The sequence below is a fragment of the Cygnus olor genome, chromosome 1 (assembly GCF_009769625.2).
Source record: "Cygnus olor isolate bCygOlo1 chromosome 1, bCygOlo1.pri.v2, whole genome shotgun sequence".
Lineage (NCBI taxonomy): Eukaryota > Metazoa > Chordata > Aves > Anseriformes > Anatidae > Cygnus > Cygnus olor.
The window spans coordinates 17,018,672-17,032,302 of NC_049169.1; the positions used below are offsets into that span (position 1 = coordinate 17,018,672).

The following is a 13,631-nucleotide window of genomic DNA, read 5'->3' on the forward strand; positions in this document are numbered from 1 at the left end:
GAGAAGGGCTATGAAGCTGGTGAGGGGTCCGGAGCACAAGTCCTGTGAGGAGTGGCTGAGGGCACTGGGGTTGTTGTGTCTGGAGAAGAGGAGACCCAGGGGAGACCTTATTGCTCTCTACAGCTACCTGAAAGGAAGGTGTGGGGAGCTGGGGGTCGGCCTCTTCTCACAGGTAACTAGTGACAGGACTAAGGGAATGGCCTCAAATTGTGCCAGAGGAGGTTCAGGCTGGAAATGAGGAGACATTTCTTCTCAGAAAGAGCAGTCAGGCACTGGGACGGGTTGCCCAGGGAGGTGGTGGAGTCACCGTCCCTGGGGGTGTTCAAGGAGAGGTTGGACGTGGTGCTTAGGGACAGGGTTTAGTGGGTGACACTGGTGGTAGGGGGTGGTTGGACCAGATGGTCTTGGAGGTCTTTTCCAACCTTAATGATTGTATGATTCTATGCAACCTTCTAAAGGTTGTTTGGTATAATATTCAATATTTATGCATTGTGTTACTTAATTGGGGATGTTTATAAAACATCCCTCATTAGTATAGGGTTAGTGCACCTGGAATTATTTTTTTTCTAATGTTTGTGTAGTTGAGTGTCAGAATTAAAAGCTGAGTGTATTTCTGGGGTGCTAAACGTCCAGACCTCCAGTGGGAGTCCTACAGTTACTTCTCTGAGCATTGAGTTGGTACCTGGCATTTAACAGGTTCTTGTTCTGAGAACTAAACACATCTATTTCTGTAGAACTGTCCAATGGTTGAAATACAAATGTTTCATGGTTCTGATAAGAACTTAATTTTGTATGGTGAATTAAGCCCCCAAAGTACTTTAGAGACATGGTTTTTGTACTTTTGATACTTCAATACCCTCTAAAGGATATTCAGTTTCTGTGCTGATTGAACATTTTAAACTGCAGAGAAAAATTTTCCTTTTTCTGTTTCTGAAAATGTGATTCTCAAAAAGTCAAAATATCAACAAAGACTAATACATTTTCTTATTAAACAACTTATTGGGGATCTGCTCAATATACCGTGATTGATATAGATAAACTAATCTGTTCGTTTTTTAATTTGAATCTTGGGTGTTCATACAATGAGCTGAAGGTGAAACTATGGTAATAGGTGACATTTGATCAATCCTTGTTATGCATTCAGTCATGCTAATGATTTCTTTAAAGTATGGTTAAAGAATACTTAATCATGCGTGCAAAATTATGTTCATGTTTAATTATGTTCTAAAGCATTTTACTGACACCTGCAATTTTCAACTAAAAATGTATTGAAGTATCTGGGGAAAAAAGCTCTAATTGTAATAGTTGAAAAGATTTTTGCATTCTTTAACCATACGGAAGACTTTTGAATCGGAAATGGGAATAGAATTTATTTAGATCTTACTGCTGCTGTTGAAAATCACTGATTAATAAGGTCCTTCTTTATACATCGGCTTGATGCTGAAGTGATTAAAAATCTTGTAAGCATTTCTTAATTGTTTGAAATTAATTTGTGCCATAAAGCTCTTTTTCATTTTAACAATGCCATCTAATTTTTTATCTGATTTTATGGTTGTAATTACTGTATTATACTTTAATCTACTCTTAAATGCTGTTAACTGGGCATTATAATTATTAATGTATCTTTTAATCCATATTTTTATGTTTTATTGACGAGATTACATTTGTATGCTATTACAGGGCTCAGAGATCTTAGCAAGAGTTAGTTAAGACTGATGGTAAAATCATTTGTCCTGACTTTTGTAAACACTTTGACTTTTAATTAGCCAAAACTTCCAATTTTTATGGCAATTAAAAAAAAAGGGGGGGGGGAAGTAGTCTAACATGATGCAAATTTAAAAAAGTGATCAGCATGACCCCTGCTATGAATGTACACAGTTGTGATTTAGAAGAATAGGCTCCAGAAGTCCAACGAATACTTCTTGGAAGTAGAACTGTCTATCAACGTATTTCTCCAGTTATTTGTTACAGTTCGAATGTTAAGTTCAAGTTCCACCCAGAAACACAGCGAGTGTTTTTAGCTTTTAGTTTGAATGCATATCTACTAATGTTTTTCCTAATTTTCTCCATTTTGGTCTGGGTACCAGAATTATTACACCTGTTTGATTCCTCTAGGCAACTAGGAATGTCCCTCTGTCCATTTTCTGCTTTTGCTTTGGGATCAGCCTCTTGGGCTTTTTTTATCAGCTGTGTCTTTTGTATAGGAAGAGGATATTTGTCAAAGTCATAGCTAGTAGCAGTACGTTTAGTGAGCTAAATTCAAATAGACCTATTATCGCTAAATTGAGGAGAATAATTTGGTAATATATCTGTTCTTCTGCCAGTCTTGTTTTCATTTTGTACTGTTTTGAGACGATGTTTTTTGGAGGCAGCATGCTTTGTTATTTGGTGCCTGTATTATTATCTCTAAGATCATTGATTATGATTTTTGTTTATTTCTTTGGAATGTCAGTTGTTTCTAAAATATCAAAGTGACTAATGCAAAAACAATGAATTTGACAGTGGAGGTTCTCATCCATAGTAGATGTGGAGTAAATTGTTTTCTGAAATATGTCAGTGCTTCATATCGTTCACTTTCTTTGGTTTGTCTTCTGTTACATTAGTCTCTGAATTATTAGATTGCAATACTCAGATTTATTGGCGTGGTCCAGAGAGAAGAAAATCCTTCTAGAGAGCCATTTGAAATTGGGAGCATTAGCATATTTCTGTGGCTTGTTTTCATATGTCAAGGAGCAATAAATAGGCATTACTCTGTGTGTAAAGGACAGTGCCAACAAAGCCCCTGCCACTATTTTTCTGTTCGTTTTGGATTGGTACCAGAGGAGTTGCTCTTGTAGCTAGTGTACTCCCTTCAAGAGGAATTGTGTGGATCCTGATGAAGACAAATAAGGGTTTTCTTCCTCTGCTTGTACTAAAAGGCCTGTTTATTTATCAGATATAGCTTAATTGCATTTCTGATGGCGTTTTAACACTTAGTGCTTTTTATGTTTACAACAGAAATACGTATGAAATGGTGATAAAATGGGATTAAGAATGAAGTGCCAAAGTATGAACTATAAATAAAAAATAAGCTTTAATTTTCAAAAAAGGGGAAAATTAGGTTTATAGTCAAGCATCAGAAAAGATTGATAGGTTTGATAGGAATCATTAAATAAAGGTCAACAGTATAAGGCTAATTACCTGAAGTAATAAATTACACAGATGGATGCAGTGGCTCCATGCTGTGCTATGGTAATGTGGCTATTCACACATTATTTTACTGTTATTTTGTGGTTCCTCTTTGCTTATGTGTAAACTTTCCTAGGCCCTTCTTCTGACAGTATTCCCTAGACAGAACAACACTTAAGTCGTGCTGTAGTTTTGTTCTTAACTGTGGCTATAGTTTGTGATAATTGTAGTCAAATATGCTTTAAATCTGAAGTCAGTAAAACAGCATGAGAAGGTGACGTTAAACAATTAAATGTATAGGTTCTTCTTGAAAATTTAGCTGTGACTGTACACTGCTACTTTCAGTACTCATATTTAATTAATTTCAGAGAATCTTGATCCATACATACAAACATAGGGGTTTGGTCTTTTAAAAGTTTTAAAGCACTTATTGATATAATCTTGTAATGAATAGGTGTGACAAAGTTTTTAACAGGGATATGATAGATAAAATCATTCCAGAAACTCAAATTAGGATGATTTAGAGATGCATACTAGGCTATCATTGGTGCAGCATCTGTTTAAGGTGGCTAAATGTGATCAAACTAATATATCCAATAAGTGTGTTTATTAAAATTGTAAGTAATGATAAATGCTTATTTTGTAGTACACGAAATACATGGTTTTGGAGGTATGCTACTTAAGAATACATCTGTATAATGTACTTATTTTTTAATTGGAAGATTTGTTTCACCAAACTTTTTCTATGTATAGTTTTATTGTAAGTATTGGGAACCTTCTTAAATATGATTCCTGTTTCTTTTGAATTTTGATAAAAGATGTTTATTTTTCATAACTAACATAATTTTACTGCAACTGCAGTTAAGTGTGGTTTTATAATATCCTTGACGTCTGAAAGTTGACAATAATTGCATCACTTGCTTGTTTGTTGCACACGTGCTAATTTTCAGTGGAATGGAAAATGTCAATTTAGATTTTCACTGTCCTAATTACCTTTATGAGTGAAATAGCCCCTACTCACAACAGTTACGTACAAATCAGGAAGAATGAGCCTTTTCAGTCGCTGTATTTTCTGTTCCAGTGTTGCATCAATTGTATTTAATGCTCGGAGTTTAGTAGTCTATTTTTCAGCTTGTTCAGATTAGAAAACAACTTTCAAGAAATTCATTATGGTTATTAAACAGTGGTTGAAATATAAAAATTGGCACAATTTATTGTTCTTTATTTCTTACTTTGAATGGCTGCGAGCAATTAAATGAAATACATTGCTACTGTGTGAAGAACAAAAATGTTAGGTTTGTGAGCTAGTGTATCGACTAAAATTAAAACTGACTTTTTTGTATCCTGCTTGATGTAATGGATTATCTAAATATAGTACTCTGCAATATAGGTATCTAAATGTGACATTTTGGAAATAAATTTAACATAGTATCTCACTTCAGTATATATGACTTACAGCTAAATTTGCCTTGAGCAAAAGCAGGTAGTCATTCTGTCCTGGGCCTCAATTAGTGTTAATGCCTCTGAGGCATGCAAGGCCTCTAACTGCGTAGAAAATGAAAACAGAAAGGCTTCTGGGCTTTATACAGTTTTCAAAATATGGACTTGTATATATTAACTGCCTTATTTCATTCTTAAGTCTGTTTCTCTAAGGTTGCACCACATGTGATTACTGTGGCTGTCTTCTCCTTCCAATAAGTTGTCAATAACTGAGGACTTGCTTCATCAGCATTTTAAAGAAGACTCCACCATACAGGATTCCACAACTTGTATAAAACTCATTTGTTCATTAAAGAGAAAAAAAAAAGTTACACAAAATAGCAATACTACTGAAGAAGGACTGCGAAGTAAGCCCAGCAGATAGGTTACTGCGTGCCAGCTAGGTACTCATTGCGCTTGCACAGGCTAGTCATCGTATGCAGACCCTGGAACTAGCCTTAATATTGGCTGTTGTCTCTTTCCCAGATAGGATAGTTGATGAGTTTTGCCAAAAGCCCAGGAAAGAAGGTTCAGAGGTGATGGGAGGATATTAGTTTTGCAGAGGAAGGAAGAAGATTAGTCACAGGATCTTGAGATTGGAAGGCAGAGGCTATTATGAGTAGCGGAACATCCATCACAAAGTTCTCATGTAATCTTAAAAATATTGACAGTATATAGGCACAATATAAAAGAGTAATGCAGTAGGACTTTCCTGTACACAAGAATGACTGAGGAGGGGGTTTATCCAGAACTTGATAAGATCAATTAAAAGCCCAGAAGCTCATTACTTCTCCATTCTCATTCTCTATCTTTTCACATCCTGTAGTAGCAGTTCAGTCTATTATATATCAGCAGTATCTAATTACCTAGTTAGTGTTATAATTAGAAATGAAATGAAACACTTGAAAATTCACACATCTTTATAGCTACAAGTTAAAAAATAAAATAAAAGAATCCCAGAATCAGTAACAGATGTTTTTAAGATGTTCATCAACAATTTGGTATATTTCTGTATTTATAGAAGGTTATGATTTAAAAAATGTAGATACTTTAGCCATGGATAGATAGACATTAATAAGGTGCTTTGGAGGAGTACCGGTACTTTATACATCTCCATGGATATTTGTTTCTACACACTGTTAGAAACAGGATGTTGTGCTAGGTAAACCTTTGGTGTCACATGTTGTGACTGTTCTTACTTGTGGTGAAACTCCCTGTTGGTTGCTTTCAAAATCTGAAAAACTTTTACTTCTTCCATATTGAAACAGCAGCTTTCAGTTGACTGAAAATCAGCTATATTGACCGAAACTTTCATACACCCACAAAATCTGATTTGAATAACTTCAGCATAAGCCTTTAAACTCTTTAAACTTGTTGTCATTCATTTATCCAAAATAAGACATCAGCATTTCTGAAGTAGTTGTAGTTTGCAACGTGTTATTGTAATACCTGAGCCTCAGCTAAAACCAATTATCAAAACGTATGTGATCCTTTTGGGGTAAATTCTGCTAAATATATAAAAGCCTCACTAGTAGATTAGTTCTATTAAGGATGAAAATAACCCATGCAAGTGATTATTGCAGCTTTCAGATAGAAAACATGCCACAATAAATGAGTACTGAGTAGTGCTTTAGAAACCATTGATTTGTTCTGCTTTTTATTTGTATTTATTTGTGATACTAAGAAATTGTTTAAGCTGTAATTATTTAAATTTGCTCACAGTTTTGTATTGCATTAATCTCACTTTTCTTTTTGCTTCGAATAAATGCAGCCTTTACATATACTCCATACTTCTTTACCTTGTTATTATTGTCTTCTTTTTTATTACCAATGCTTTATTTTTGGAATCCATTATGTCATTTGCAAACCTTGTTGCTTGTAGTCCTGTCCCAAATAATTTATAGATTAGGAAGTTACTGAGGATATATGTACATAATCATTTCATTTTATAACTTAATATTTTATTTATTGTATATTGTGAAATCGTGACCTTGCCTTTTTTTTTTTTTCTTTTTTTAAATTCAGAGCAGTTGTTTAAGCCATCCAGAGGTAGAAAATTTAACCCAATGTACTGTTTAGCTAGTTGTTTCTGTTGTTTCGTTTGGATTTTTAATTAGTTACGAGAGTTTGCATGGAACACCACATTTTATTTGCTTGGGATCAAAGTATTCTATTTTTCAGACAGTTCATTTGATAGTTAAAGACTTTTAAAATAATCAGTAAAATGTCTGTTTATTCTGTCTTCAGAACAAGTTCATGTACACTTGGATCAGCATGAGGTGAAATACTTGCAATTTGCTTTCCGATGGATGAATAATTTGCTGATGAGAGAAGTCCCTTTACGGTGTACCATCAGATTATGGGACACATACCAAGTAAGTACTTTTTTAAGCCTCCGTGACTATGACACTATATTTTGGATATGCAGGTATGTTTGTCTGTTATTTTTCATAAACTTTTTGTTTTAGTGTCATTTGAGAACCATAATAAGAGAGAATCTTCAGTGATCATTACCATTTAGAAACATTTAAAGTTTTCAGTCTTCCTGCCCGTAAAAAAACAAGCACTTTATATTATGTCAATTTATAGCACTAAAATGAACCCCCACTCAAAGCATGGGTTAATGTCAATAGCACTCCTGTCTGTTCACAAAAGCAAAACATTGAATTTCACTTAATCAATGCCCTCCATTGATTCTGAGTTCTATGCTTCTTACTGCCCTTCTACTTAACTACTCATTCCAATACTAGCTTCCAGTTCTCTAGCACTGAGAAATGCTCATCCTTCTGTCATTTGTTTTGTCTTATTGTTTATCCAGATGAAACGCCTTATGTTACTGACCTTTAGTTGAGACAGTAATATTTCCTCAATAATTCCTTGCTCAACTGTCAAGTGAAAGAATTGGTATGAAAGAAAAACTGTTTGGCTGTTCTTAGTTCCGTTTCTTGTCATTTCAGTAGCTTCTGGTTACAATTTTAAATTATGTATTTAACCAGTAGACACTTAAATACCTGTTTTGTTGTCAAAGTTAACTAAATAAAAATAATTTATAAAAAAGGAAATTTAAAAGGACTAAAAACACCATAAGAAATTTCAACTTAGTTTAGTAAATATGGAATGACTCATCATAATATCTCATAAAGAGATGCAACATCTTTAAATACCAATGTCTTTACATCTGTTCACTATGTAGCAGTGTTTAGTTAGTTTCATAGACTTTAGTGCCAGAAGGTGCACTTAGTCCATCTATTCAGACCTCTAACAGAGGGTTAACAATTGCTTGCTACTCATATGGACACAAGGAGTCCAGTAAGTGTTTAATGAAGTGTCTTTTTTAGAATGTGATACGGAAACATTATGAAATGAGGAGTCTATCATCACTGCTACTGCTAATCTGTCCTAAAAGGTGGTATTCTTTTGGTATCCTTGGTGGTATCCAAGTTTTATTTGGTAAATTTCTCAATTGTATTTGTCTATTGCTTATGTTCGGGGTCCTTTGCCTCCTTTGTCTCACTATAACATCTGTATCTATATCTATTTTAATACCAAGTTAGTACTTGGCATTTTCTTATTTCTTTTTATTTTTAACCGTGATAACTATAACACTACATTTGGTACTTGATGATTAATCTAACAAATATGCTAAAAATATGTAAAAACTCTTCTTTAGTGCAGCTAACCACCCATATGCGTCCAGGGAGTAGCTGTTTTTGACAGAACCTCACATTGAGCTCATAAAGCATGAGCTATGATTTTGTGATAATTATGAGAAAATTCTTTGAAGACCAAATGCCGTGGTTACTTTGTCTCAAGCTGTTTCCATGCTGAATGGAATGAATTCTCATCACTAGCCCATAGGTGCCTGACAAGTTCCACTTCAGTATCTTTATCCATAATACATGTTTCTGATTATTTATTTGGGGTTTTGAGCAATTTCTACAGTATTACAGTTGTCATCTATATTATTTAAAAGATTAATACTTATGGAAATCCCATGTAAATACTTATCTTTTAAATGCAAGAGTCTTACATCAAAATGGTATCCTTATACCTTAATGGGGTTACTTTTATATATTAACATGTTTAAAGAATAATTTATTTATTTATTTATTGACTCAGCAGGTGCAGCAGATCAATAATGTTTTCTAGATTTTGTTATTTTACAGACCATTCCACATGTACTTCTTGGAGAAATCTTGTATTTAAAACCAGGAAAGGTATCTTAATCTAGAAGGTCACCTGTATTTCCAACCCCTTTTCTGAAGTAATCTAGAGCACTTGCACGAGTTGTTTATTATATTTCAGTTGTACTTATACCAAATTTATTCTTATCAATCTATACTGATAGTATGACTAATAAATACAGTGAAGCTAAAACAGCCACTAAAGTTTGCAAAGTATGAACTTTTACATAAACAGCTTTTAAGCCATTCAGTTGTATATGATTCCAAACAATCATTTACAAAGGAATCAGCAGTGCTACTTTCCAAATAGAATAGAAAAAATGGAGATTTAATTTTTTCAGGTTAGTTTTACCTTCTGATTTGTGTCTTTAACAGTAAAGCTTGCTATAGACCAAAATGTCATTTAGATGCATATTGGTAAAGAAGTTTTTCTGACGGTCTAGCTATGGATGAACCTGTGATACTGGATTTGAAAAAGAGATAAAAAATGAGTAGAGGCAGAAATAGAATAGGGATCCTTATTTTTGAAAGAAATTTAGCTTTCCAGATACAGATGGGAGGACAAATCCTACTAATAATTTTAAGGGCTTGGATAGTTGCTTAATTGCTTTCCTTTCTGTGCTTGAAGGGTGATGATGCTGTAATGTGGTTTTTCTACCTCACGTACCCTAAAGCAAGAAAGCAAGAAAACATGGGGATTCTCCTTAGATTTCCACAAAAAATAGCCTTTGGCTATTTTAGTGCCTACTCAGAATGTGTGTGCACTGATTTTTCCCCCTGATTTTCTCATATTACTGTAAATAAAAATGCCTCTAACCACAATACAAATTCAGAGAGAAGGTGAGCTAATCAAGTTGCAGTGGTGAGATTACCCACAGCATGTACTGCAGGCATCCCCACATGGCTGATGTGAGGACTTTTGCCAAGGCTCTACCTTACGGCCCTCAGGAAGGGGTGGGGCATACTTGCAAGACAGGCAGTTCTTGTTCCAGTGCACTGCAGTGTTTGGGAACTACACAGGAGCACTGTCAGAGGAGAGGGTGTCTGGACAGGAGGGACTGTCTGATCCCTTCATGTCTGCACCAGGAGTGCATTCTGGTTTCCCCATTTCATGCAGATATCCAGGGCAATGGTGGATGGCTTCCCTTCCCTTCCAGGGATTTGAGAACACTGGCTTCTCGAAAGAGAGGATCACACTGATGATATTTTCACAGAAAAAAAAGCCTTTTGTCTCCTTGTTCTTTCTCTTTCCCTATCAAAGCTGAAATATTGCCTTGTCTCACTGAGCTGCATGTATTCATCTGTTCATAGTGGAAAATATGGGATAAATATTGTGCTGTCCCCAGCTTAAATTCCAACTTGGTCATTCTCAGAACAGACCCCATTTTTTAAAAAGTGTGTTGTCCTTGGGGCATTTTTAAGGTCCACTGTATTTATGTAGCTATGTACTTTTCTGTTAAGTGGAAAGAATCAGAAGTGCCATTACAGTGTTAGCATTCATTCGAAATTTTTCATTCTTTACTAGAAGTGGCAATACAGGTCTTGAATGTCAGAGGCTGTAAACCAATATGTAGGGCAGTATCATGTTTAGTTTTTAACTGTCCCAAAAAGAGTCTGCATCTTAATTTTTATTTTTAACTATGCTTACATATTGAGTTCAAAACTACATTTGATTTCTGGGCAGTTGGGAGCTGTAAGGCAGTCTGTAACAATGCATTTAAATAATCCTGATACACAGTAATACAGTGTTGTACAGACTACTGTTTGGAATGGGGTGGCTATATTTTTCATTTCAGTGTAGCCTTCTGGTGTGATGTTGTTACACAAATTAGCTTTTTGTGCTGTCTTTCATGAAGCACTTTCTCTGTGTAAATAACTTGGTAGACATACATAATTTGCAGAAGAAACACTGATGCAAGTTCCATCGTTAAAAACTTACTCAGACTTTTTCAAGTTTGTTGATGACACCAAGCTGCGTGGTGCAGTTGACACACAGGAGGGAAGGGATGCCATCCCGAGGGACCTGGACAGGCCTGAGAGGTGGGCCTGTGTGAACCTCATGAGGTTCAACAAGGCCAAGTGCAAGGTGCTGCACCTGGGCCGGGGCAATCCCAAGCACACAGGCTGGGTGGAGAATGGATTGAGAGCAGCCCTGAGGAGAAGGCCCTGGGATGTTGGTGGATGAGAAGCCCAACAGGAGCTGGCAGTGTGCACCCTTAGCCCAGAAAGCCAACCGTGTCCTGGGCTGCATCAACAGAAGCATGGCCAGCAAGGTGAGGAAGGTTATTGTCCCCCTCTGCTCTGCTCCCGTGAGACCCCACCTGGAGCCCTGCGTTCAGCTCTGGGGCTCCCAGCATAAGACATGAGTTTGTTAGAGACGGTCCAGAAGAGGGCCACAAAGATGCTTAGAGGGCTAGAGCACCTCTCCTATGAAGACAGGCTGAGGTGTTGGGGTTGTTGAGCCTGGAGAAGAGAAGGCTCCAGGGAGACCTTATAGTGGCCTGCCAGTACCTGAAGGGGGCCTACAGGAAGGTTGAGGAGGGACTCTGTCAGGGGGTGCAGTAATGGGACAAGGGGGAATGACTTTAAAGTAAAAGAGGGTAGACTTTGTATATTATGTATGTATATTAGTTTTCAGTTGTAAATATATTTTGACAAGTGCCATGTGAAATTTTGGAGTTGAAGTGTACAGTTGTCTTTTCTCCTGCCAGGAAGCCTTTGTTTTCAGTACCACTTCGCTGACAGCTGTATTGCCAGCTCGCCAGTAGGCTGATGTAGCTGAAACGAGCCTCATTCTCACACTCTTTGGAGGCATTGCAAAGCACGTCGGTGACATGGTTACTGTTTACAGTGCACTGGTGTCTTAGTTTGCAGCTTTACCTTATTCTTCTGTGAGGAATGCTTTAGTGTTACCAAGGGATCCCAAGGCTTATCTGAAACCATGTCAAATAAATGCATATAAGACCACCATGTGAAATGCAAAACAATTAAAAGATGTATGAAAGGGAAAGGAAAAAGCAAACTTAATAACACACAATGCCAATATTGACATTGGTGAGCTGATTTACTGTCTCACTGCTGATTTTTTTTTTCCCCTAGTTCCTGTAACCCCCTGCTCCTTGGCAGTATCTGTTACTTTTCTTCAGGTTAGCCCAGTAAGGGGGCTGACTATGTGTAGGAATGTTATTTGTCTAGCAGTCAGTCACTGAAGTTTAAGAAATGTTCAAAAACAGTTATAATTGTTTCTGTGTTTCCATTCTGTATAGAGAGTGAAAGATTTTGATTCCCTGAACATGAGAATAATTTAAGACTGGTTTTCAGTTGAGCTGTCTTGTGATTAGTATTTATTTTAGAAAAAAGTCAATTAAAAGTTGAAACGGTAGTTCATTTCTCAATAGACACTGGAGAGTCTACACAAGAATGATATTATTACTATCCTGGTCTAAATCAAAGCCTTAAGCCACCTGAGGTAACAGAGATTCATCAACTGAAAGCAGATGTAATTTTCAAGGCCAGGAGCTGTGATTATTTTTCTTTTTATGGCAGTTCTAACATCTCTCATCCATATTGATTCCATGATATTAGGTAGATGTTGTTCTCATCCTTTTCCTCAGCAGGAGCATAAGGCTGCTCCCTGTCCTAGTGATCTGGTCATGTTTTGGTTGTTTGTTTCTTTTTGTAAAGCATGGTTTGGACCATTAGGATCTCTGAACCAGTTTAGATGAAGTGAATAAAAATAAACATCTGGAATGAAAGTACGATTGTGAGGAAGGTACATTTTGATTATACCCTCCCATCTTCTGCTAGTCAGAAGCCTTGTTATATCCCTGTCTGGTATACATTTTTAAAAAATGCCCATTATTACTAAATATTTATCTGATGGTTTTAAACATCCTTATACTATTTGAAACATCCTGTGGCAGTGATATATTTGCAATTTCTTTATTCAGTGTGGGGAAAAAAAATCTACTTTGATTTAACAGAAGATTCCTTTGAATTCCCTTCCACTTCTTTGATTACGCAAACTTGTCAAATCACTCTTTATTCACTTTTTCCACATCGCTAGTTTCAAAACTGTTTTATATCTCTGTATGGTATCACCCCTTTTGCAGGTTAAAAATATCTGTACATATAGAAGCCATTTCATGCACCTTTTATACTCATCTTTCTTCTATGTAATATTTATAGTTCTGCTATATTATTTTTGTCATATGCTAAATGGAAACTTCTTCAAGAGGTGAGCACAACATGGGTTCATGCGGTGAGATGTTTTGTTTCTTTTTTCTTCTTTCTTTTTTCTTTTTTTTCCTCCTTCCTCACTTCTTTTCTCCCTTTCTCTTTTCTTCCCTCCCCTTCTTCCTCCCTCCCTTCCTTCTCATGCCTCTCATTTCTGTTGGGCATTGAGCACTTTCAGGTAACTTCATAGTTAGTTCGACTTTTCTGTCTTACTGGTTAACTTAAAGTACAACATCAGGTATGCATGTTTTGCATTTTTTCTCTCTCAGTGTGTTTCTGTGGATAACCACCTATTTTTCATTTGTGTATTCATTTGCCACTTTATTACTCAGTGACATGACAGCTTTCAGCAACTTTTTGCAGCTAGTTTTATTTCTTACCAGTAGAAGCTATCCTGGATAATTTTGTCTCTGTCAAACTGTTCCTTTTCAAGATCACTTAGTAGTTTGCTGAGTAACGCTAATCTTGATCTGTTATTTTTGTTCTTTTATTTCTTGTATTTTATTTTTTCTTTAACTCATGAGTGCTTTCTGTCTTGCCTCATAACAACTTAATTTTAGAGTC

The 13,631-nt window shown here is 36.0% G+C and overlaps 1 protein-coding gene across 2 annotated transcripts in view; it reads left to right on the forward strand.

Moving 5' to 3' along the window:
- Nucleotides 1-13,631, forward strand: part of TBC1D22A (TBC1 domain family member 22A) — a 175,410-nt gene that overhangs the window by 84,859 nt on the left and 76,920 nt on the right. For both annotated transcript variants that reach the window (XM_040549067.1, XM_040549060.1), the window contains exon 11: nucleotides 6,895-7,022. In XM_040549067.1, the coding sequence (XP_040405001.1) occupies nucleotides 6,895-7,022 (128 nt within the window). The remainder of the gene's footprint in view (nucleotides 1-6,894; nucleotides 7,023-13,631) is intronic.